This window comes from Ranitomeya imitator, chromosome 6 (assembly GCF_032444005.1).
Source record: "Ranitomeya imitator isolate aRanImi1 chromosome 6, aRanImi1.pri, whole genome shotgun sequence".
NCBI classification, from domain to species: Eukaryota; Metazoa; Chordata; class Amphibia; order Anura; family Dendrobatidae; genus Ranitomeya; species Ranitomeya imitator.
Window position 1 is genome coordinate 491,536,622 of NC_091287.1, and position 24,887 is coordinate 491,561,508.

A 24,887-nucleotide genomic window follows, 5' to 3' on the forward strand; every position below is an offset into this window, starting at 1 on the left:
GCTCCAGGAAGACATCCAGGCCTCTCTTGAACCCCTCGACTGAGTTTGCCATCACCACCTCCTCAGGCAAGCAATTCCAGATTCTCACTGCCCTAACAGTAAAGAATCCTCTTCTATGTTGGTGGAAAAACCTTCTCTCCTCCAGACGCAAAGAATGCCCCCTTGTGCCCGTCACCTTCCTTGGTATAAACAGATCCTCAGCGAGATATTTGTATTGTCCCCTTATATACTTATACATGGTTATTAGATCGCCCCACAGTCGTCTTTTTTCTAGACTAAATAATCCTAATTTCGCTAATCTATCTGGGTATTGTAGTTCTCCCATCCCCTTTATTAATTTTGTTGCCCTCCTTTGTACTCTCTCTAGTTCCATTATATCCTTCCTGAGCACCGGTGCCCAAAACTGGACACAGTACTCCATGTGCGGTCTAACTAGGGATTTGTACAGAGGCAGTATAATGCTCTCATCATGTGTATCCAGACCTCTTTTAATGCACCCCATGATCCTGTTTGCCTTGGCAGCTGCTGCCTGGCACTGGCTGCTCCAGGTAAGTTTATCATTAACTAGGATCCCCAAGTCCTTCTCCCTGTCAGATTTACCCAGTGGCTTCCCGTTCAGTGTGTAATGGTGATATTGATTCCTTCTTCCCATGTGTATAACCCGTGTTTAATATGTTAGCTTTTTCCTCGTCATCTACAACCATTCTTTCCTCACTATTTTTTAAGGGGCCTACATTTTCAGTTTTTATTCTTTTACTATTGATATAGTTGAAGAACAGTTTGGGATTAGTTTTACTCTCCTTAGCAATGTGCTTCTCTGTTTCCTTTTTGGCAGCTTTAATTAGTTTTTTAGATAAAGTATTTTTCTCCCTGTAGTTTTTTAGAGCTTCAATGGTGCCATCCTGCTTTAGTAGTGCAAATGCTTTCTTTTTACTGTTAATTGCCTGTCTTACTTCTTTGTTTAGCCACATTGGGTTTTTCCTATTTCTAGTCCTTTTATTCCCACAAGGTATAAACCGCTTACAGTGCCTATTTAGGATGTTCTTAAACATTTCCCATTTATTATCTGTATTCTTATTTCTGAGGATATTGTCCCAGTCTACCAGATTAAGGGCATCTCTAAGCTGGTCAAACTTTGCCTTCCTAAAGAGTGCTGTGGTGTATAAAGGATTTAACTATTATTCATGCTAAAAGGTGCAGTCTTTCCTGCGGACAGATGGGCATCCATTTTCATACCTGTAGACTGATTTTGTAATGTAAAGTAAAGATATGGCTATAATGGCGCTCTAAAACCGAATGAACTGATACCTTTGGTGAAGAAATCTACTTTGTGGTGGTTCTTCAATCACCATTTGAAGTTTTCTTGTCATTAGACTTCGGGGCACAGAGGCGGTACTGTCCACTGGGTCTCCTCCTCCCTGTCTGTGATTCCCCGACCCTTCAGACATTGAATGATCTGCTTCCTCTGTTTGATATCATAGCAGTGACCTGTCAGTCAAAGAAAAGAGGCAGGCGGAGGGGCCGGGGAATCAAATTCAGGGAGGAGAAGACCCAGTGCACAGTCCGGCCCCTGTGCACCAAAATCTAATCTTCAGAAAACTTCAAATGGTTATTAAAGGACTACAACAAATAGGATTTACTCACCAAAGGAATCAGTTTAATCTGTATTACATTGCAATTGAAGACATTGCTAAGGAGAGTAATACTAATCCCAAACTGTTCTTCAACTATATCAATAGTAAAAGAATAAAAACTGAAAATGTAGGCCCCTTAAAAAATAGTGAGGAAAGAATGGTTGTAGATGACGAGGAAAAAGCTAACATATTAAACACCTTCTTCTCCACGGTATTCACGGTGGAAAATGAAATGCTAGGTGAAATCCCAAGAAACAATGAAAACCCTATATTAAGGGTCACCAATCTAACCCAAGAAGAGGTGCGAAACCGGCTAAATAAGATTAAAATAGATAAATCTCCGGGTCCGGAGGGCATACACCCACGAGTACTAAGAGAACTAAGTAATGTAATAGATAAACCATTATTTCTCGGTCTCCCATGACAGCACTACGGAGAGAGGGGATCCGCCCTTCAGGGACAGGAAACCTACAGATAAAAGGGCGGTACCTCTCCCTTGCATCAGTTGGTTTCCTGTCCCTGAACAGGGAACCTCTTTCCGGTGGTACCTGTTATGAAGACCGATGGACCGGGACCGGGCGGTCGAGTACCGGCAGCGAGGAGGCTCCTGCCGCGGCTTGTCCGGCTCCCGAAGCCGCCACCGCTGGAACCGAGGGGTTCTTCAGGGTGAGCGGAGGGAGAACGCCGCCGATTCTGATAGAAGAAGGGGCGCTGGATCACCCGGAGCTTCTGTGGCGACAAGCGCACGCTCCGGGTGTACTAAGATGGCCGCCGCTCCGGAAATGCGGCAGAACTTCCGGGTCATCGCCGCGCGCATGCGCGGTAGCTTCTCTTCTCCCTGGACGTGACGCAGGACCGGAAGTGCGGGGGAACGCCGGAGGTGGCGCCAAATACAAATAGGGAGATGGTGCACACACAGTTGTCGCACCATCTCCCTGTAAATCATGGAGGACAGCGATCCACAGGAGCTGCAGCCTAGGCAGCAGCACCATAAGAAGACAGACCCTAAGAGCGCTAGGAGTGGGTCTAGCAGCCGTTCTACACAGCGCAGCAGGTCTGCTGCGAAGACTAGTTCACCTCCTCGGGAACCTTCCATTCCAGACCCAGGGCCCCCTCCAGAACCGGTACCTGCCTGCACGTCCGAATGGTGAGTTGATCTTCGTGAATGTATTATAATAGGGCTCCCTCTTCTCCCTTAATAGGGAAAGAAGAAGCTGGAGAAAAGGAAAAACAAATCCTGCCCCATCTGTGACAAAGCTTTACCAGTAGCCTGGGACAAAAAGCTTTGTAAATCATGTATCCAGCGTGTGCTATGTGAGGAGACTCCCGACTTTGCATCCGAGCTAAAAAATATTATTAGATCTGAGGTTCAGAATGCTGTATCTTCCTCCAAAAAAGGGAAAGATAAAGTAAAGGAAACAGCACAATCCCACTCTGTCCGATCCTCATCTGAAGACGCAGATTCGGACGATTCTGACTCCTCCCTATCCTCCTCCGAGGAAGATTCAGGCCGACATTGTTTTCCACTCGAGGAAGTGGATGCCTTAGTGAGAGCTGTTAGGGCTACTATGGGGGTGGAGGAGCCTAAACCTGACAAAACAGCCCAAGACGTCATGTTTGGTGGCTTGGGACAAAAAAAACGGAAAACCTTTCCTTTAAATCCCAATGTCCAATCCCTAATTAAAAAAGAATGGGAAAAACCAGATAGGAGAAACTCTTCAGTGCCCTCGCTTAAAAGAAAGTATCCCTTCGAAGATGACGCATCCACTTCCTGGGATAAGGCACCAAAGTTGGATGTAGCGGTGGCAAAAGCCTCGAAAAAATTTGCGCTCCCGTTCGAGGACATGGGTACCCTCAGAGACCCTTTAGATAAAAAAGCAGACACATTTCTTAAAGGGGCATGGGAATCGGCTGGGGGTAGCTTGAGGCCTACTGTTGCGGCTACCTGCACCTCCAGATCTCTGATGGTATGGATCGATCAATTAGAGAGTCAAATTAGAGACGGGCTACCCAGGAATAAACTACTGGATTCTATCCCTGCAATTAGAGCAGCAGCAGCATTCCTGGCGGACTCCTCGGCAGACTCCGTACAGTTAACATCTAAGGCCGCTGCTCTCTCCAACGCAGCCAGAAGAACCTTATGGCTCAAAAGCTGGCCTGGGGATCTCCAAACAAAGCTAAAGCTATGTTCTATTCCGTGTGAAGGAAATTTTCTGTTTGGAGAGACCCTGGATGATATTCTCCAAAAAGCAGGAGACAAAAAGAAAGGGTTTCCAAATTTGGGCCCAGCCCCATTCAGGCAGTCCTTTCGGAATCGGAGATTTTTCCGCCGCAGACCCCCCAGGGAGCAGAATAAATGGGAAGAAGGCAGGAGAAGGGATAGAGGTTACCTCTTTGGCAACACCTCTCGTGACAAAAAACCCGCCAAATGACATTGTGCCTACGGTAGGGGGAAGACTCACATCTTTCCTTCCCGCCTGGGAGAAAATATCCAACAACACCTGGATTCTAAACATCATACAGTACGGTCTAAAAATAGATTTTATTTCCTTTCCTCCCCGGAAGTATATAGAAACGAAAATTAGATCTTCAGTGGCAGAAGAAGCAGCTTTAGAGAAAGAAATCATTTCCCTACTGCAAAAATCTGTGATTCAAGAAATCCCTCCTCAGGAAGTAGGAGAAGGGTTTTTTTCCCCTCTTTTTTTAGTACCAAAACCCGACGGGTCCTTTCGGACCATTATAAATCTAAAAAACCTGAACAAATACGTAAAAAATTACAAATTCAAAATGGAAACAATAAAGTCCACCATAAAAATCCTGTTTCCGAATTGCTACATGGTCGTGATAGACCTAACCGATGCATATTATCATGTGCCCATCCACAATCAGTCTCAAAAATTCCTGAGATTGGCAGTTTCCATAAAAGGACAATTAAGATTTTTTCAGTACAGAGCTCTTCCGTTCGGAATCTCTATAGCCCCTCGAATATTCACGAAGGTAATAGCGGAAATGATGGCCCACATAAGGGAACAAAATATATTAATAGTCCCTTACCTAGACGACTTTCTCATCGTAAGCAACTCGGCCCAAAGTTGCAAAGAACAGAGGGACCGGGTAATGACTATCTTGACGGACTTGGGGTGGCTCATAAACTTAAAAAAATCAAAGTTGGAACCCTGTCAAGTACAGGAGTTCCTAGGTCTGACATTAGACTCCCGAGTACAAGAATGCCGACTTCCAAACCCCAAAAAAGACAACATATTAGCCATGATAACGCGAACTTTTCACCATCCTTCCATGACTCTAAGGAGAGCAATGTCACTACTAGGCTCTCTGTCCTCATGCCTACCAGCGATACCCTTTGCACAGTTCCACACAAGAGAATTTCAGTGGCACGTACTCGAATGGCAGTCAATACTAAAAGACAAATTGGAAAGTCAAATCACCCTGAGTTCCTCAGTTATTCATTCCCTTCGTTGGTGGGCAGAGAGCCAAAACTTATCAAAGGGAGTTCCTTGGGTGACACAAATATCCCGGGTGATAACAACCGATGCGAGTCCCACAGGGTGGGGGGCTCATATGGGGGACAGAGTGGCCCAGGGAACCTGGTCAGTTCAGGAAATATCAGCATCCTCAAACCAAAAAGAACTTTGGGCAGTGCTTCAGGCTCTTTTTTCTTTTCTAACCTATATTCAGGGACATCATGTCCGAATTTTAACGGACAACAAAGTGACTGTAGCGTATATAAACCACCAGGGAGGAACAAGGTCTCAGGCACTCATGAGTTCTTCAGCCAAAATTTTCAACCTTGCAGAAGAAAATCTACTATCCCTCTCTGCGCTACACATTCAAGGTTCAAACAACGAGAGGGCAGATTACCTGAGTCGATCGCTGTTAAAACAAGGGGAGTGGTCCCTAAACTATTCCATCTACGATCAGATCACAAAAATGTGGGGAGCACCGACAATAGATCTATTCGCCAATTACAAAAACAAAAAGGTGAACAAATTCTGCTCGTTGAACCCGGTAGGGAATCCACAGGCTCTAGATGCCTTTATGATTCCGTGGACTCAAAAATTAACTTATGCCTTTCCTCCAACTATTCTGATCCCGGCAGTCATTCGGAAAGTCAGAGAGGACAAAGCGAAAATGATCCTCATAGCCCCGTTCTGGCCAAAAAGGACGTGGTTCTCCTGGCTGAGGATGCTTTCGGTCTCGGACCCATGGGTCCTGCCGAATATACCAGACCTTCTACATCAAGGGCCGATCTTCCACCCACAGGAATCGAACTTACATTTGACAGCCTGGTTTTTGAACGGAGACTATTAAAAGAAAGAGGTTTCTCGGATAACTTAGTTACCACGTTGTTAAAAAGTAGAAAACCCATCACTACTAAAATATATGGGAAAACTTGGAAAAAATTTCTGTCCGTCTCCAAAGTAAAAGTCCAAGATGGGCCCTCAATTCCTAAAATACTGGAGTTCCTACAAAAAGGTCTGGAACAGGGGTTGTCGGTTAGTACTCTTAAAGTACAAATAGCAGCTCTAGGAGCACTCTATAACCATAATATTGCGGCCAACCCATGGATAATTAGATTTGTTAAGGCGGTGACAAGATCAAAGCCATTAGTCGCTCAGAAAGTGCCCTCATCGGACTTAAATTTAGTCCTCTCAGCATTAACAGGTCCTCCATTCGAACCCATAGAGACGATTTCCATTAAAACTCTATCACTTAAAACCATTCTCTTGGTAGCGTTAACATCCGCACGCAGAATAAGTGACATTCAAGCCTTATCCTCTAATCCACCCTTCACTAAAATATTAGATGATAGAGTCACTCTTAGACCTGACCCGGCCTATTTGCCAAAAGTGGCATCAAAATTCCATAGGTCACAAGAAGTCTCCCTGCCATCCTTTTGTCCAAACCCAAAAAATGAGAAAGAGCGAAACTTCCATAATCTAGACGTCAGAAGGTGCCTAATCCAATACTTAGATTCCACCAGAGAGTATAGGAAGGAAGGCTCTCTGTTTGTCTGTTTCCAGGGTCCCAGAAAAGGATTTCGGGCATCCAAGGGTACTTTGGCGAGGTGGATAAAGGAGGCGATAGTCTTGGCATATTCATCCTCGGGGAATGAGATCCCAGACGGTATAAGAGCACATTCCACAAGAGCAGTAGCTACCTCATGGGCTGAGAGGTCAGAGGTATCAATAGAGCAAATCTGTAAAGCGGCCACCTGGTCATCACCATCGACCTTTTTTAGACACTATAGATTAAATCTAGCCTCTGTGTCTGACTTAACCTTCGGACGAAGGGTTCTCGAGGCGGTGGTCCCTCCCTAAGCTTAGTCTCTGCAATTCTCTCCGTAGTGCTGTCATGGGAGACCGAGAAAGTCGTAGTTACTCACCGATAACGGTGTTTCTCGGAGCCCATGACAGCACTCGCTTATTCCCTCCCATCACGTGTGCGGTGAGCACCTTTAATAACATATAATTTATATACTGTATATAGTTTGAGTATAGGCACGGGGTTCCTCTTTTAAGAAATGTTGTAATATGATTTTTTCTCTGTTGTAAACTAACCTGGAGGTCCTCCGATGCTCTGTAAACCAACTGATGCGAGGGAGAGGTACCGCCCTTTTATCTGTAGGTTTCCTGTCCCTGAAGGGCGGATCCCCTCTCTCCGTAGTGCTGTCATGGGCTCCGAGAAACACCCTTATCGGTGAGTAACTACGACTTTCTTATTTTTAGGGACTCTATAGCGTCAGGGTCTGTTCCGCAGGACTGGCGCATAGCAAATGTGGTGCCAATATTCAAAAAGGGCTCTAAAAGTGAACCTGGAAATTATAGGCCAGTAAGTCTAACCTCTATTGTTGGTAAAATATTTGAAGGGTTTCTGAAGGATGTTATTCTGGATTATCTCAATGAGAATAACTGTTTAACTCCATATCAGCATGGGTTTATGAGAAATCGCTCCTGTCAAACCAATCTAATCAGTTTTTATGAAGAGGTAAGTTATTGGACGTGGTATATCTCGATTTTTCCAAAGCGTTTGATACCGTGCCGCACAAGAGGTTGGTACACAAAATGAGAATGTTTGGTCTGGGGGAAAATGTGTGTAAATGGGCTAGTAACTGGCTTAGTGATAGAAAGCAGAGGGTGGTTATAAATGTCTCTAACTGGGTCGCTGTGACCAGTGGGGTACCGCAGGGGTCGGTATTGGGACCTGTTCTCTTCAACATATTCATTAATGATCTGGTAGAAGGTTTACACAGTAAAATATCGATATTTGCAGATGATACAAAACTATGTAAAGCAGTTAATACAAGAGAAGATAGTATTCTGCTACAGATGGATCTGGATAAGTTGGAAACTTGGGCTGAAAGGTGGCAGATGAGGTTTAACAATGATAAATGTAAGGTTATACACATGGGAAGAAGGAATCAATATCACCATTACACACTGAATGGGAAACCACTGGGTAAATCTGACAGGGAGAAGGACTTGGGGATCCTAGTTAATGATAAACTTACCTGGAGCAGCCAGTGCCAGGCAGCAGCTGCCAAGGCAAACAGGATCATGGGGTGCATTAAAAGAGGTCTGGATACACATGATGAGAGCATTATACTGCCTCTGTACAAATCCCTAGTTAGACCGCACATGGAGTACTGTGTCCAGTTTTGGGCACCGGTGCTCAGGAAGGATATAATGGAACTAGAGAGAGTACAAAGGAGGGCAACAAAATTAATAAAGGGGATGGGAGAACTACAATACCCAGATAGATTAGCGAAATTAGGATTATTTAGTCTAGAAAAAAGACGACTGAGGGGCGATCTAATAACCATGTATAAGTATATAAGGGGACAATACAAATATCTCGCTGAGGATCTGTTTATACCAAGGAAGGTGACGGGCACAAGGGGGCATTCTTTGCGTCTGGAGGAGAGAAGGTTTTTCCACCAACATAGAAGAGGATTCTTTACTGTTAGGGCAGTGAGAGTCTGGAATTGCTTGCCTGAGGAGGTGGTGATGGCAAACTCAGTCGAGGGGTTCAAGAGAGGCCTGGATGTCTTCCTGGAGCAGAACAATATTGTATCATACAATTAGGTTCTGTAGAAGGACGTAGATCTGGGGATTTATTATGATGGAATATAGGCTGAACTGGATGGACAAGTGTCTTTTTTCGGCCTTACTAACTATGTTACTATGTTACTATGTTACTCTACTATTCCCAGGGTGAATATAAAACAACATCAGACATTACAAATTAACGTTACCAGGTTCTATAGTGTTAGATAATCACCGATCTTACAAACTGTGGTTTCCCCCATTGTACATAGTCCTGGCTAGGCTTGAGCGAAACGGATCGGACAAATTCAAAAGTCGCCGACTTTTGGCAAAGTCGGATTTCATGAAACCCGACCCGATCCTAGTGTGGGATCGGCCATGCGGTCGGCGATCTTCGCGCCAAAGTCGCGTTTTGTATGACGCGCTTGGCGCCATTTTTTCAGCCAATGAAGGAGCGTGGGCAGAGTGATGACATAGGTCGTAGGGGCGAGAGAGAGAGAGGAAAAAAAAATATTACCCATTGACTTTGTATTGGGTTTCATGTTTCGGTCGATCCCCGACTTTTCGCCATAATCGGCCGATTTCACTCGACTCGACTTTTGAGATAGTCGGGTTTCGCGAAACCCAACTCGACCCTAAAAAAGTAAAAGTCGCTCAACCCTAGTCCTGGCTAAAGTGTTGGCACCCTTGAAATTGTTCTAGAAAATGAAGTATTTCTCCCAGAAAATTATTGCAATTACACATGTTTTGTTATACACATGTTTACATCCTTTGTGTGTATTTGAACAATGTAAAAAAAGGGGGAAAAAAGGCAATTTGGTCATTATTTCACACAAAACCCCAAAAATGGGCCGGACAAAATTGTTGGCACCGTCCATTTAATATGCGGTTGTACACCCTGTGGAATCAATAACTTACTATAACCATCAACAGTTTGGGAAAACTCTTCATTTGCAAACTATTCCAGGTTTCTTAACAAACAGGCAATCCCCATATGGGGTACACCGCTAAGGACAGTGATTGGCTGCAGACGTCATGTGTATTAGGTGGTATGTTAATACTGCAGCCAAGTAAAAAGGGACTGGGGAGGATGGTGTTGGCTGTGAAGCAGGGAATTTAACAGGTAAGTACTTAGTCTTTTCTTTCTTTTTTTATCTTATATTTTTTGGGTCAAATTCTGCCCAATCCCAGAGATCAAGTTATGCACCTGTTTTAGGCTGGGTTCACATTTGCAGTTGAGTCCGCAGCGTATCATCCGCAACCGCATGCAAAAACGCATGCAAGCGCATGATAACGCTGCGTTTTTTATCCGCATCAGCTTACGCATGAAGGAAAAAAAACTGCAACGTTTGCATGCTTTTGCATACGTTTGCGTTTTTCATGCACATGCGTTTGATAGGAAAAATTTTTTCCAGAATTTCCTTGACACAAGCCATGCCGAATGAGCGTGTCTCATGGGATTTCTGTATTTTGACCCTTGTGCAAACGCAAGCGAACGCATGTCCATGCGTTCCCATAGGAAAAATAAACTCCAAGCAAATGTGGCGCTAAGCACCTACGGATTTTTCGAAAGCATCCACTTTAGTAAAAAAAAGTTAATAAAAATTCATTTATTTTCTCAAAATAAAATATATTTGTAAAATAGTGCTTATTGTATGTCTGTTTTTTTTTGTTTTGTTTTTGCTACCTGATGAAGGCTGCACTGTAATATTAGCAGCCGAAACGCGTTGTACTGTATTTTAAAAATATTTTACAAATATATTTTATTTTTTTATTTTGAGAAAATAAATGAATTTTTGTTAACATTTTTTCACTGGAAGTGGATGCATTCGAAAAATCCGTAGGTGCTTAGCGCCACATTTGCTTGGAGTTTATTTTTCCTTTGAAGTCGCCACCTATGTGGATCCGAAGCAGGATCAACACATAGTTCTCCAAAGTGAGCTGCACACCTTATTGGATTATACAACATACGGAGAAGAGTTGTCTGAAGAATTGATTCCTTGAGAATCTCAACATGCATTTCTTACCGATAAAAGGTGAGCATAACCACAACTAAAATAATTTTTTTTTTTTAACAGTTGGTAAAAACGTATTACGCTCAGAGGAAGCGCCGCACTTGTTTCTTTTTCCTCTTTCCCTAAACCAGGGTATTTCTAAACATGCGTTCCCATAGACAGTAATGCGTTGTTTTGACACACTCCTTCCGCAAGCATCCGCATGCTTATGGCGGCTGAAATCTGACGCCTCAAAAATTGCAACATGGTGCGTTAGCCACGCCCAGCCGAACACCGCAAAAAGACGCATGTGTAAGCAAACGCGGGCGAACGCATGAACCTGCGTCTACAATGTTAAAGATATGAAATCAAGACGCATGCGCACACAACCGCAAATGTGAAACCAGCCTTACATGGATATGATGAGAACTGGTTTTCAGCCTTTAACAACATCTACGACTAAGAAGCAGAAATGTTGAAAATGTCAAAGTAAAACTCAAAGTATATTAGAAAACCGCAGAAATGTTCATTACACAGTGAACCAACTTTACATAAAACTCATTTAATTCCAGAAATTCTCTTGAAATATGAGGCTTCCTTCTCCTGTGCCTCAGCATAGACATGCTAAACACTTGTTTTTCTACTCCTCCAGTTCTGGACTCCTTTCTTCCAGTAAGTCGCTGGCCCTGGTCGCTGCTGAACATTCTTAAATAATAGGAGTCATGTTGTTATGTTTTATAAAAAAAATAATAATAATAAAAAATGAATAACTTCCCGTGTGGAGCAAAGGTAGAGCAAATAATTGAGAAAACTTACAAAGCAAGCATAGAAAGATGAGGATTTGTCAAGGTTACATGTTGGCGTGGAAAATGCCAGCGCCCGTCCTTGGGAGGTTATGTTAATAAGTTTATGCAGTCGGAACCAAACAGTTTCCAGTATTCACTACATGGCAAGTTAGTAAAAGAAAAACACAAGCAGGCAAATTTTTTTTCCTTTCAGGTAAAGATCTGGTTTTTATATCTGTCTCGTTCACGTTACTGTTGTTCATCACAGTTGACAACACAACTGAGGTCTTTACTTTGTTTCTTTATGCTGGAAGCTACAGTTCACGATGTAGTTATGGCTCACCGTGGCTGTGGTGGACCAGACGGTGTCTAATGAGATTGGTGGAAATTCCCTGATGTTCTTCTCCAACCAGACTTGATTTCCAAATTCATTAATTAGGCAAATCTACTCCCAAGTCTGCCCACCACGGAAGCATGCTCTTGAACTGGTCAAAAAGGACCTAGTACAGACCATTCTCTTGAGGTCACAGCTCAGGAGGGTACATACACTCATTGAAGAGACCCAAATACGTATGAAGCCAGTGCTCCACTGGAGAAAAAAAAATGAGTAGCCTTTACAGCCAAACCAGAGATCTGTTTGTGGACAGCTCTGTGTCTGGGGTTTTTCCTCTCTTCTAGAGGTTACAGAAAAGAATCCTAACAGATTCCGAAATACAAGTTATGATTTATAGTGTGACTGCACTTTTACAAAATTCTTGAGATGTTAAGTCAATAGGATTACTCCGTCCGAGGTGCATTACTTTACATTTATCTACATTAAATCTAATTTGCCCATTCAGACATCTTATTCAGATCGTTTTGTAATATTGTACTGTCAAGGTCAGATTTTAATATCCTACATGGTTTAGTTTCGTCAGCAAAGACTGACACTTTATTCTCAATCCCATTCACTAGGTCATCAATAAAGAGGTTAAAAAGAATCTCCCCCAGCACAGATCCCTGCGGTCCTCACTGCTCCCAGCACAGATCCCTGTGGTCCCCACTGCTCCCAGCACAGATCCCTGCAGTCCTCACTGCTCCCAGCACAGATCCCTGTGGTCTCCACTGCTCCCAGCACAGATCCCTGCGGTCCTCACTGCTCCCAGCACAGATCCCTGTGGTCCCCACTGCTCCCAGCACAGATCCCTGCAGTCCTCACTGCTCCCAGTACAGATCCCTGTGGTCTCCACTGCTCCCAGCACAGATCCCTGCGGTCCTCACTGCTCCCAGCACAGATCCCTGTGGTCCCCACTGCTCCCAGCACAGATCCCTGCGGTCCTCACTGCTCCCAGCACAGATCCCTGCGGTCCTCACTGCTCCCAGTACAGATCCCTGCGATTCCCACTGGTGAATGTATCATTTATGATGACTCTTTGTTTCCTGTTATTTAGCCAATTCCTTACCCATCTGCAAATAGTTTCCCCCCTGTCCTTGCTTCTGTAGCTCCAGTATAAGGCTGTCCTATGGTACAGTCACAAATGCCTTTGCAAAGTCCACATAAATCACATTAGCCGTATTACTAACCTCCAGATTTGCACTTACCTCCTCATAGAAACCCAACATGTTGATTACACACTACTTATTCTTCATGAATCCATGCTGGTTGTTATTTATTACATTGCTAGATGTTGGCCCGATCCTAATGCATCGGGTATTCTAGAATATGTATGTAGTTTATTTATGAAGATTGAAGAATAATGCAATGAACTTGTTCAGTAAACGTGACAGAACTACGTGGCACTGTGACTGACAGAACTTGTTCAGTAAACGTGACAGAAGTACGTGGCACTGTGACTGACAGAACTTGTCCAGTAAACGTGACAGAAGTACGTGGCACTGTGACTGACAGAACTTGTCCAGTAAACGTGACTGAACTACATCACACTGTGACTGGCAGAACTTGTTCAGTAAACGTGAGTGTACTACGTCACGCTGTGAGTGGGGGTTAAATCCTGTGCCAATATCGCTGATTGGTCGCGATCAATCAGCGAAGCGTGGTTCAAATCCAGCGCCAATTCACAGCCGGGCACGACCAATCAGCGACAGTTGCAGTCCGGCCGCGAATTGGCGCGGGATTTGAACCATGCTTCGCTGATTGGTCGCGCCCGGCCGCGACCAATCACCGAAGCGATGTTTAAATCTCATGCCAATATCGCTGATTGGTCGCGCCTGGCCGGCTGCGACCAATCAGCAAAGCGTGGTTCAAATCCCGCGCCAATTCGCGGCCAGACTGCGCCGGTTGCTGATTGGTCGCGCCCGGCCACATGCAATCAATCAGCGAAGCGTGGTGCAAATCCCGCACCAATTCGCGGCCGGACTGCGCCTCTCGCTGATTTGTCGCGGCCAGCCGGGCATGACCAATCAGCGAAGGGTGGTTCAAATCCCGTGCCAATTTGCGGCCGGACTGCGCCTGTCGCTGATTGGTCGTGGCCGGCCGGGCACAATCAATCAGCGAAGCGTGGTGCAAATCCCGTGCCAATTCACGGCCAGACTGTGCCTGTCGTTGATTGGTCACGGCGAGCCGGGTGCGACCAATCACCGAAGCTGTGTTTAAATCCTGCTCCAATATCGCTGATTGGTCGCGGCCAGCCGAGCGCGACCAATCAGCGAAGCGTGGTTCAAATCCTGCGCCTGACTGCGCCTGTCGCTGATTGGTCGCGGGAGGCTGGCTTGACCAATCAGCGACGCGGAATTTCCGTTACAGACAAACAGACAATTAGACGATTATATAGTAGATTCTCAAAAACTTTGCATACTACTGATGTCAGGCTTACCGGACGGTAGTTGCCTGGATCCACCTTCTTAGCTTTCTTAAATATCGGTACCATGTCAGCCATCCTCCAATCCTGTAGCACCAACCCTGTTACAAGAGAGTCTAAGAAAGATGAGATACAGCGGTCTGTCAATGATTGTACTGGTCAGCTCTGTAACTGCTAATATGCATCAACAAGAACAACTGATCGCGGTGGGGTGATGGGTGTTGGTTCCCCCCCGATCTGAAATTGATGACCTATACGTAGTGGAGCAACCCTTTAAAGACTCTGTTGAGTTCTTCGTAGTTGGAGCTGAGTAAGGATTGTGTGATGGCTTGTGCTCCTTCATTATATCGATGGTTAGCAGCCTAAGGTCCCAGACTCTCACTAAATTAAATGTCTAAGGTGTCACTATAGCATGTCAAAGGTTTTCTGAAAGATATAATTACATACAGTATTAGCCTGATTTATTACACATAACTAAAGGTAGAGAGTCACACTGCTCTATGGAGGCCATTGCTCTGACATGTACATATTTTTTTTTTTAAGGAGGCTTTTCAAATTGGAATCTACTGGGCCAACACAAACACTGTGCACAAGTCTGTTGCTGTCCGGTTGGTTCATGATGTGACCTCTCCAAAATGGAAGGATGGAGACAATGGTGAAGTGGTATCCTTAGATGAAGATGGCTTTGTTGATGCCAACATCAAGCTTGGAGCCTTTCCTGGACATCAAAAGGTGAGGGACTGAAAGGAACAAGTCTTGAGTTCAGTTTTAGTAGTGAAATCTATTCCTTCAGCCAGAAAGTGAACTATGTATCTTATCTTTAATGTCATGCTATGTCCTCGTCATTTGCTAGGAAACAACTAGGGCTGCATGGAAGCATTGCAGGCTTTTTTGTGGGGGGTTTAAGCACCCTGACAAGAATGAGCTTTCCCATCATAAGAGATGACCATATATAAACTTTGGAATCTACCAGTCCTGAGAATATAAGGACTGAGGTCGCCCTTGTGTTTTTTACACATAGCAACGCTCCTAGCCACCCATAGTATAAGGAAGAAGAACACAATCTCATAGGACTGTATTGCACTTCCAAGCACAGAGCACAAGGGTGGTGAAGAGCATTTAAGGGACCTCGACCCCCTGGTTTTGATGATGAGTCAGAGTTTGGACTTCTTGTGTTGTGCCATAAACGTTGAACCAGGAAATACTCCTTTAAAGTAATGGGGTCATGTCCATTTTCTGTAATCTGTTAGGTATAGCTATAGAGATAACTTTATAATTGTGAAACAATAGTGTTCCTTCAAAGCTCTGTAGACATCTGGGTGGGGTTATTATTATACTACATTGTTATAGCCAGGTCTCTTGAGCAATGTAGAAGTAGATAAAAAAAAAATTTCTGAGGTTTGGTAAGAAAAAAACCTGCAAAAATGTAGGAAATAAGAAATCTAAGTAAGGAGAGCGTTCCAAGATGACAGGAGGACAGTGTGACTGGTCGTCGTCTTCTCGGCACAAGTGGTGGAGTGAATGGCTCCTTGATGGCAGATGAGATATAAAATACCAGTATATTGGATATCAAAAGTGATTCTCATGGTTTTCCTTGAAGGATTTTATACTGCATTAAAACTAACGATCTTCAGAATATAAGAATGGATTCCCGCATTCTTTTTCCAGCATGGCCCCATCTTTTTCATTTTTATTTTCTTATTGGTATTATTTCTATGCTTAATATGACCGGGGCCATTCTCCAACATTCCTGAGACATGGAACAACTTTATAACTAAATGGTGCATGCTATGCTAGTTTTATATTTCTTTTTGCGGGACACAATACACCTAAAACATCATTCCAAATTACACCGGCTCCTTTCAAGTTGGAAAATCAAATTAGCCTCGTAAATTAATAATGTACCTATATTTTGGGATTGGCACGGAGGGAAATATAATTTGGTGACTACAGAAAACAATTTGACTTTATAGCCCAAATTAAATATCATTATGGTTTATGGAACAATTTTAGGGCGTTTTTTTACGTTACCATGACCAGAGATGTACAGTATGTTTGGAGAACATGCCAGGGTCAGGCAGCGGCTGGAAAGCTCGTCGTATTAATATACGAATAGTTCTAAATGTATTTTATATATTCCTTGTTTTTGGTGATTCTATTTTGAGGACTTTTTATCCACATAGGTTCCCAATAGATAAAGCTCAGTTTAAGCTTATTAATATATTTTGACTTTTTTTATTAGCTAGAGATCAGAATATACTGCATTTACAGTGTGTTTCCACCTTTTTTTATGCATCTCCATCCATAGAGGGACATTTTCGCATTATCCACAGGCTATGACATAAGTGTAAAGCAGTTCCCACCGATGTGACCTGCATCTATCTTTAGATTGGGGCCCTTGCGTGCACCGCGGTCAGTGGAGAGGTGGATGCTATTTCAATTCATTTTTATGGGAAATCGGATGACCACCTCTCCACTGATAGCAACATGTGACCGTGCCCCATATTCTAGATAGATATGGCCCCATTGGTGGGGCAGAATAGGAATCCCCACGCCCCTATACATCTTTGGTGGGGTTTTTTTTAATTATATATTTTTTATGGAATCATTTGTGTTAAAAAACAAATAAATAAATGAAAGGTATTGATTTTTACTTAATTAATCAATTTTGCATAAGCAACTTTGTTATATACAGTATTTTATGAGCGAAATCTGCTTCTTTGTTCTTCTGGACTGATCACTCAATGGAAATCTGTATTCCATGGAAGGAATGGGGTTTGTATTGCTGCTGCCCAGTGTCCAAGTGCAGTATATCTCTTCAGAAACTGAAAGAGCTGGAGTAGTAGTAGAGACCGCCGCTGAATACCCTGATGGGATGCCAGCATTTCCAAAAATGGAAGATTCATTGAAGAGACGGCTCAAATATTTGCCTGAATGCGTTTTGGAGGATAGTTCCCCTCCATCAGACTGTACATATCTGAAGAAGGGTAAGCACTCCCCGAAACGCGTTACTGAAAGTCCAAATAAAGCTAAATATTGTACTGCTCATCAGTGAATCTTCCATTTGCTTTGCAATGCTGACATGACATCCGGGTATCCAGCAGCGGCTGCAAGGGTTTCTTTCCCATACTGCCCCCTATAATCCTGCATAGAGAATAAAAGGAAAATGAATCTGTGTTCAGAAGTTGAAAACAGATTTAAAAAAAAAAAAAGTGTACGTTTCACAGTCTGGTTTTGATGGGTGAAATAATGCAGTCGATAGAGTCCCATTTTCTGGGTTATAGTCATATATTCCTCTCTGTTGTCTCCCCAGCTTTGCCAGTTTAGTGTTTCATCAATGATTCGCAATGGGATCCAGATACTACAGATTGAAGACAAGACAACTCTCATTAACAATACTTCATATAAGATTTCCTACAGTCCGCAGATGTCTGTGCCGCAGCAGCTTTCTGATGAAGAGGTCGGTACACGAGGTCTCCTGGGTTCAGTCCATCAGTTACTTCCATTCTCTATTACCCATGTCTCGACCACTGGAGTAATGGAAAGATGCTATTTTTACCTTTCAGGATTTAACTCGGGCATTATATTGTTGATGTAGCAGAGCTGTGTGTGTAATGATGAAACCTAGCTGTGTGCATCTGGGTGTGCATTGATGTAGCAGAGCTGTGTGCATCTGGGTGTGCAGTGATGTAGCAGAGCTGTGTGCATCTAGGTGTGCATTGATGTAGCAGTGCTGTGTGCATCTAGGTGTGCATTGATGTAGTAGAGCTATGTGAGTGTACACTTTGGGGGAATGATAAAAATTGCCATGACGCACATCGTTTGTAGTTTGTGCCCTTTTTGTCTTGTTTTTAAAAGTTGGGAAGTACCGGTGTACCCCATAAACATGCAAACTTGTTTGGGCCAAGCATGCATGTGCGTTCAGAGGAGATCGCTGTATGTAGCTGTCAGACGACTCTATTGGCAGCTTTTCTCTCAGAAGATAAATATAATGGAATGTTGAATTTCCACATTCTGATCCTTCTTTACCTGTCCTCATCTGTCGGGGTAGAGTCGTTAGCCCCTCATGCATATGAAATACTTTGGCAGTCCGGCTGAAATTGTCAAGTTCGGTCGACTTTTTTCTAATGTGTGTGAGGCCTTTAGTTTCAGTTCCAGTAAAGATGGTAGATAAAATTAACAAAATGTTAACTTGCGTTATTATTATAGATGATAATTAGTGATGAGCGAATATACTCGTTTCTCGAGATTTCCCGAGCATGCTCGGGTGTCCTCTGAGTATTTTTTAGTGCTCGGAAATGTAGTTTTTATTGCCGCAGCCGAATGATTTACATCTGTTAGCCAGCATAAGTACATGTGGGGGTTGCCTGGTTGCTAGGGAATCCCCACATATACTAGCTAACAGATGTAAATCATTCAGCTGTGGCGCTAAAAACTAAAACTCTGAGCACTAAAAAATACTCAGAGGACCCCCGAGCGTGCTCGAGAAATCTCAAGTAACGAGTATATTCGCTCATCACTAATGATAATATATTTGTATTTCATTTTTAGCCTATGCACCTACTAGAAAGTCATTCCATGGGCTGTTAGAGAGCAGGTCAGGCCAGGGCAGTACTGCGCTTTCTTTTATTGTGTATCTTATGATCAGAACAAGAGAGTTTCCTGTTTTGAAAGTGCTGATGTTCTATGTAATGTGCGCCATACGTAACAAGGTGAGCCATGGGTCAGAGCGGGACCGCCTCACCGTCTTCTGGTTTCATATCTGCTGTTATCTGCCCGCATTATGCTATGAAGACACAAAAGAGAATAGTAAAACCAAAAACACTCAGTTTGAAAAAATGTTGCAGTAATCCGCAAGTGCTAGTAAAAGATGTAAAAAACAGGGTATTTGGTTGATACGTTTTTTGCAAAAAATGTATACTAAGCTGCTCTACCAATCTTCACGGTATACCCTTATCAGAGCAGTCCTAACTAATGTATGCAATCCCTATCTGATGTATTTAAAAACCTGATCATCTGTATATTACCTGTGTGAACAGGGTTCAGAGAGGAAAAATCCATGTGTGCATACAGGGCAGAACAGCTTTTGTGCAGCTAGCCCAAGAGGAGTGGTGGAACTCCCCAGTCTTGTAGACACAAGAGAACAATCATGGAAACAGGAACACATGGGCTACTTGCACAGTGAACAAGTCTGTATGATCATGTTCACACACCACCAAGAAACCTGAAGACACAAAAGAGAATAGTAAAACCAAAAACACTCAGTTTGAAAAAATGTTGCAGTAATCCGCAAGTGCTAGTAAAAGATGTAAAAAACAGGGTATTTGGTTGATACGTTTTTTGCAAAAAATGTATACTAAGCTGCTCTACCAATCTTCACGGTATACCCTTATCAGAGCAGTCCTAACTAATGTATGCAATCCCTATCTGATGTATTTAAAAACCTGATCATCTGTATATAACCTGTGTGAACAGGGTTCAGAGAGGAAAAATCCATGTGTGCATACAGGGTAGAACAGCTTTTGTGCAGATAGCCCAAGAGGAGTGGTGGAACTCCCCAGTCTTGTAGACACAAGAGAACAATTATGGAAACAGGAACACATGGGCTACTTGCACAGTGAACAAGTCTGTATGATCATGTTCACACACCACCAAGAAACCTGAAGACACAAAAGAGAATAGTAAAACCAAAAACACTCAGTTTGAAAAAATGTTGCAGTAATCCGCAAGTGCTAGTAAAAGATGTAAAAAACAGGGTATTTGGTTGATACGTTTTTTGCAAAAAATGTATACTAAGCTGCTCTACCAATCTTCACGGTATACCCTTATCAGAGCAGTCCTAACTAATGTATGCAATCCCTATCTGATGTATTTAAAAACCTGATCATCTGTATATAACCTGTGTGAACAGGGTTCAGAGAGGAAAAATCCATGTGTGCATACAGGGTAGAACAGCTTTTGTGCAGATAGCCCAAGAGGAGTGGTGGAACTCCCCAGTCTTGTAGACACAAGAGAACAATTATGGAAACAGGAACACATGGGCTACTTGCACAGTGAACAAGTCTGTATGATCATGTTCACACACCACCAAGAAACCTGAAGACACAAAAGAGAATAGTAAAACCAAAAACACTCAGTTTGAAAAAATGTTGCAGTAATCCGCAAGTGCTAGTAAAAGATGTAAAAAACAGGGTATTTGGTTGATACGTTTTTTGCAAAAAATGTATACTAAGCTGCTCTACCAATCTTCACGGTATACCCTTATCAGAGCAGTCCTAACTAACTAGCTCTGATAAGGGTATACCGTGAAGATTGGTAGAGCAGCTTAGTATACATTTTTTGCAAAAAACGTATCAACCAAATACCCTGTTTTTTACATCTTTTACTAGCACTTGCGGATTACTGCAACATTTTTTCAAACTGAGTGTTTTTGGTTTTACTATTCTCTTTTGTGTCTTCAGGTTTCTTGGTGGTGTGTGAACATGATCATACAGACTTGTTCACTGTGCAAGTAGCCCATGTGTTCCTGTTTCCATAATTGTTCTCTTGTGTCTACAAGACTGGGGAGTTCCACCACTCCTCTTGGGCTATCTGCACAAAAGCTGTTCTACCCTGTATGCACACATGGATTTTTCCTCTCTGAACCCTGTTCACACAGGTTATATACAGATGATCAGGTTTTTAAATACATCAGATAGGGATTGCATACATTAGTTAGGACTGCTCTGATAAGGGTATACCGTGAAGATTGGTAGAGCAGCTTAGTATACATTTTTTGCAAAAAACGTATCAACCAAATACCCTGTTTTTTACATCTTTTACTAGCACTTGCGGATTACTGCAACATTTTTTCAAACTGAGTGTTTTTGGTTTTACTATTCTCTTTTGTGTCTTCAGGTTTCTTGGTGGTGTGTGAACATGATCATACAGACTTGTTCACTGTGCAAGTAGCCCATGTGTTCCTGTTTCCATAATTGTTCTCTTGTGTCTACAAGACTGGGGAGTTCCACCACTCCTCTTGGGCTATCTGCACAAAAGCTGTTCTACCCTGTATGCACACATGGATTTTTCCTCTCTGAACCCTGTTCACACAGGTTATATACAGATGATCAGGTTTTTAAATACATCAGATAGGGATTGCATACATTAGTTAGGACTGCTCTGATAAGGGTATACCGTGAAGATTGGTAGAGCAGCTTAGTATACATTTTTTGCAAAAAACGTATCAACCAAATACCCTGTTTTTTACATCTTTTACTAGCACTTGCGGATTACTGCAACATTTTTTCAAACTGAGTGTTTTTGGTTTTACTATTCTCTTTTGTGTCTTCAGGTTTCTTGGTGGTATGTGAACATGATCATACAGACTTGTTCACTGTGCAAGTAGCCCATGTGTTCCTGTTTCCATAATTGTTCTCTTGTGTCTACAAGACTGGGGAGTTCCACCACTCCTCTTGGGCTATCTGCACAAAAGCTGTTCTACCCTGTATGCACACATGGATTTTTCCTCTCTGAACCCTGTTCACACAGGTTATATACAGATGATCAGGTTTTTAAATACATCAGATAGGGATTGCATACATTAGTTAGGACTGCTCTGATAAGGGTATACCGTGAAGATTGGTAGAGCAGCTTAGTATACATTTTTTGCAAAAAACGTATCAACCAAATACCCTGTTTTTTACATCTTTTACTAGCACTTGCGGATTACTGCAACATTTTTTCAAACTGAGTGTTTTTGGTTTTACTATTCTCTTTTGTGTCTTCAGGTTTCTTGGTGGTGTGTGAACATGATCATACAGACTTGTTCACTGTGCAAGTAGCCCATGTGTTCCTGTTTCGCATTATGCTATGACCACAAAGATTCTTTTTGGGGGGAGAAGTCACAACTTTTCACCTGTTGCTAAGTCAAGTACAACACAGCGAGACCTCTCTGTGAACTATGTGTAAAGCCCAAGGAAAAATGATATCTTTGTGCTCTGTGTCGGAAATCTGGCTGTACTTCAACTATCCAATGTTTGGCTTTAAATGTCCAACTCATAATAATAAGTCAAACCTCCGTGGACTGAATCATCTGTTTCTTTTAATCAAGCTTATCTTTTTTTTCATGTCCCCTTTCCCCCTTTACTTCCAAAGTATGTTCCTGCACCAGACAGCACTGTGTTCAGCATCGGCCCAGTTGGGGAACATCCCATTGCCAAGTACAACACAATTCCTTGCTGGGATCTGGTCTCCGACAACAGTCACTCAACAGGAGAGCCACCTCCTCTCCAGAAGTACATGCTGCTCAGCCTGTGCCACAACGCAGCCGCTGGAAGCCCCGAGTGCTGGAGCCTACCAGCCATCATCCGCCTGGAGTACCCGAGGCAGAGCGTCGCTGTTCCTGTCGGGGAGTGCGCTGGCAACGACTTGTGCACCAAGTACGACATATCGGTCTTTATACGAGTTCTTCTATTACTTGGCAATTTAGCTAGTCTCCGGTGCATCACACTGCATATTCCTGTGTTATAATAGATTAGACATTCATAAAATTCAGGAATGTGTCCTATGATAACAGCTATAAATGATAAATATGCTGGGGCCTAAATGGACGTCCTGGCTAATTTCAAGTAACTTTTATTGTGGCATGTCATGGTGAACAACATAAAATTATATACTATAAATACTGTCAATTATACAGCCTTGCCATATGACTTGGGATAAAAGCAAAGCCAGAATCTCAGTTTGCAAATACGTGTTTCTGGGTGTTGCCCCTCCTCAGTGCAAAGCATGAGATCTGATTTGACTTTGAGAGACCTCTGGGGTTTTAGGGATAACATCTTTACTTGTGGAGAGTGACATGCTAGGGTAAGGAGACCTACAGTCCATGCACTGCTTCTCTGGGGAAAATAAGTATGCACATTGCCTCTTCAGCCAAATCAGATCTCATTCTTTGCACTGAGGAGGGGCAACACCCAGAAACATGTATTTGCAAAGTGAGAAAATTGCAAGATTACAATTTTTTATTTCTTACTAAAGATAATGATATGAATAGAATTTATTTTTTATTACATGTAACACAAAAAAAAAACAGATTTAAACAGTAGGCCATTTTCTTCCCTTTAAGGGCTATTTTTAAGGAAAATGGACCCAGCAAAACTGCAAATATTTCAAGCTTTTGCAAGATCAATTACTCATTAAATGTATATTGGGGACATATTCTATTCAGTATTTGCATTAAGTTTTATTATATTCTAAATCTTTTTTTTTTTTGCCCAGGGCTCTGGTTTTAACTTATCAGGAACATTTCGGAGTAACCTATATAACCCTTACAGAAGATCCGAGCCCTCGGATGATTGTTCGCAATAGGTGCAGAGTTTCCTTACTTCTGAAAGAGAATATTAAAGGTATGGATTACTAATTATATTATCTGTGGAAACCTCCAATAACGACATCTACGTAATAATGCTCTTTACAAATATGACCTGACCCTATGTTGCCTGGGCTGCGGACTCCTCGGGGGACCATCTATTTAATTCTTGTTTTTTTAAATATATCTCATGAAAATTAATTATTGAAGTCTGTGCTGGTCGGCTGCATAGAAAAACGTTATTTTTCCATTACAAAAACTATGAAATGTTTAGGCTTTCCATATTCCTATTACATGTATTTCTTTTCAGAAACACCAAAGTTTGAAGTTTACTGTCGAAAAATCCCAGCTGAATGCTCAGTGCACCATGAAATGTATCATCAAGTGTCCAGCTTTCCGGACTGCAAGACCAAAGATTCCCTTCCTGGGATCTACCTGAAAGTGCTACCGTGCGAAGAGCCCACGGTAGAGTGGAGTGACCTGATAGACATCAATAACCAGGGCACACAGGTATCACAACAGAACACTTCATAATTTATAGTGTCATTTCTGGCCAAGAAAACACCAGAAATTTGTTATTTCAGAGTTAAATTTACGTTAACTGATGAATCAAGCATAGCGTAGGGTGGGTGCCGCTACTCCTCCACCCAGCCATCACTATGTACTGGTCAGTCTGGGAGTCTACGAGATATTCTCCCTCTGTGACGCAGTGCAAATTCAAATAATAATAAAGGCATTAAATTAGATATATATTTTGCAGGTTTGAAGTCTCAAAAACAAAAAAGGTAATGGTCCAGGATTTTCACCTACGAGTTCATTTCCATACTTTCCAGAAATTACATGAGCAGAAGGAGCTGAGAAAATTGAGATATGCTGTATATTTGTGTGACCAGATTCTGTATAACTTGTATTTTGATTATTTAAACCCCGACTCATGCTTAGGAGTCCAGGGGGCGGTGCTATCCAGTGACTGACAGAACTCTTCTAAGGTCCATTTAGACTGCACGGTCATTGTTAACGAGAGTTCCTAAGTGCGCTCAGTTCATGATGATTGTGCAGTGTAAACAGGCTTTCCATCACCTGACGAATGAGCAAAACATTTACGTAAAAGATCATCGGTCTCGGCAGCACATCATCCTGTGTAAACAAGGCCTGCGCTGCTGAGAAAAAAGACAGTGTATGCACAGATCGATCTATTCAAGGGATTCAAGCTTGAGGAGGCTAATTTGCATATTCCAGGTGCCTTCTGGGAAAAGCGAAGAG

General features: G+C 42.7%; 1 protein-coding gene across 1 annotated transcript in view; it reads left to right on the forward strand.

Moving 5' to 3' along the window:
- VPS13B (vacuolar protein sorting 13 homolog B) overlaps nt 1–24,887 on the forward strand; it is a 1,386,889-nt gene that overhangs the window by 1,276,946 nt on the left and 85,056 nt on the right. Inside the window, exons 50-54 of the mRNA XM_069731647.1 lie at nt 14,819–15,007; nt 17,589–17,735; nt 22,412–22,695; nt 23,534–23,661; nt 23,935–24,134. Coding sequence (XP_069587748.1) covers nt 14,819–15,007; nt 17,589–17,735; nt 22,412–22,695; nt 23,534–23,661; nt 23,935–24,134 — 948 coding nt within the window. The remainder of the gene's footprint in view (nt 1–14,818; nt 15,008–17,588; nt 17,736–22,411; nt 22,696–23,533; nt 23,662–23,934; nt 24,135–24,887) is intronic.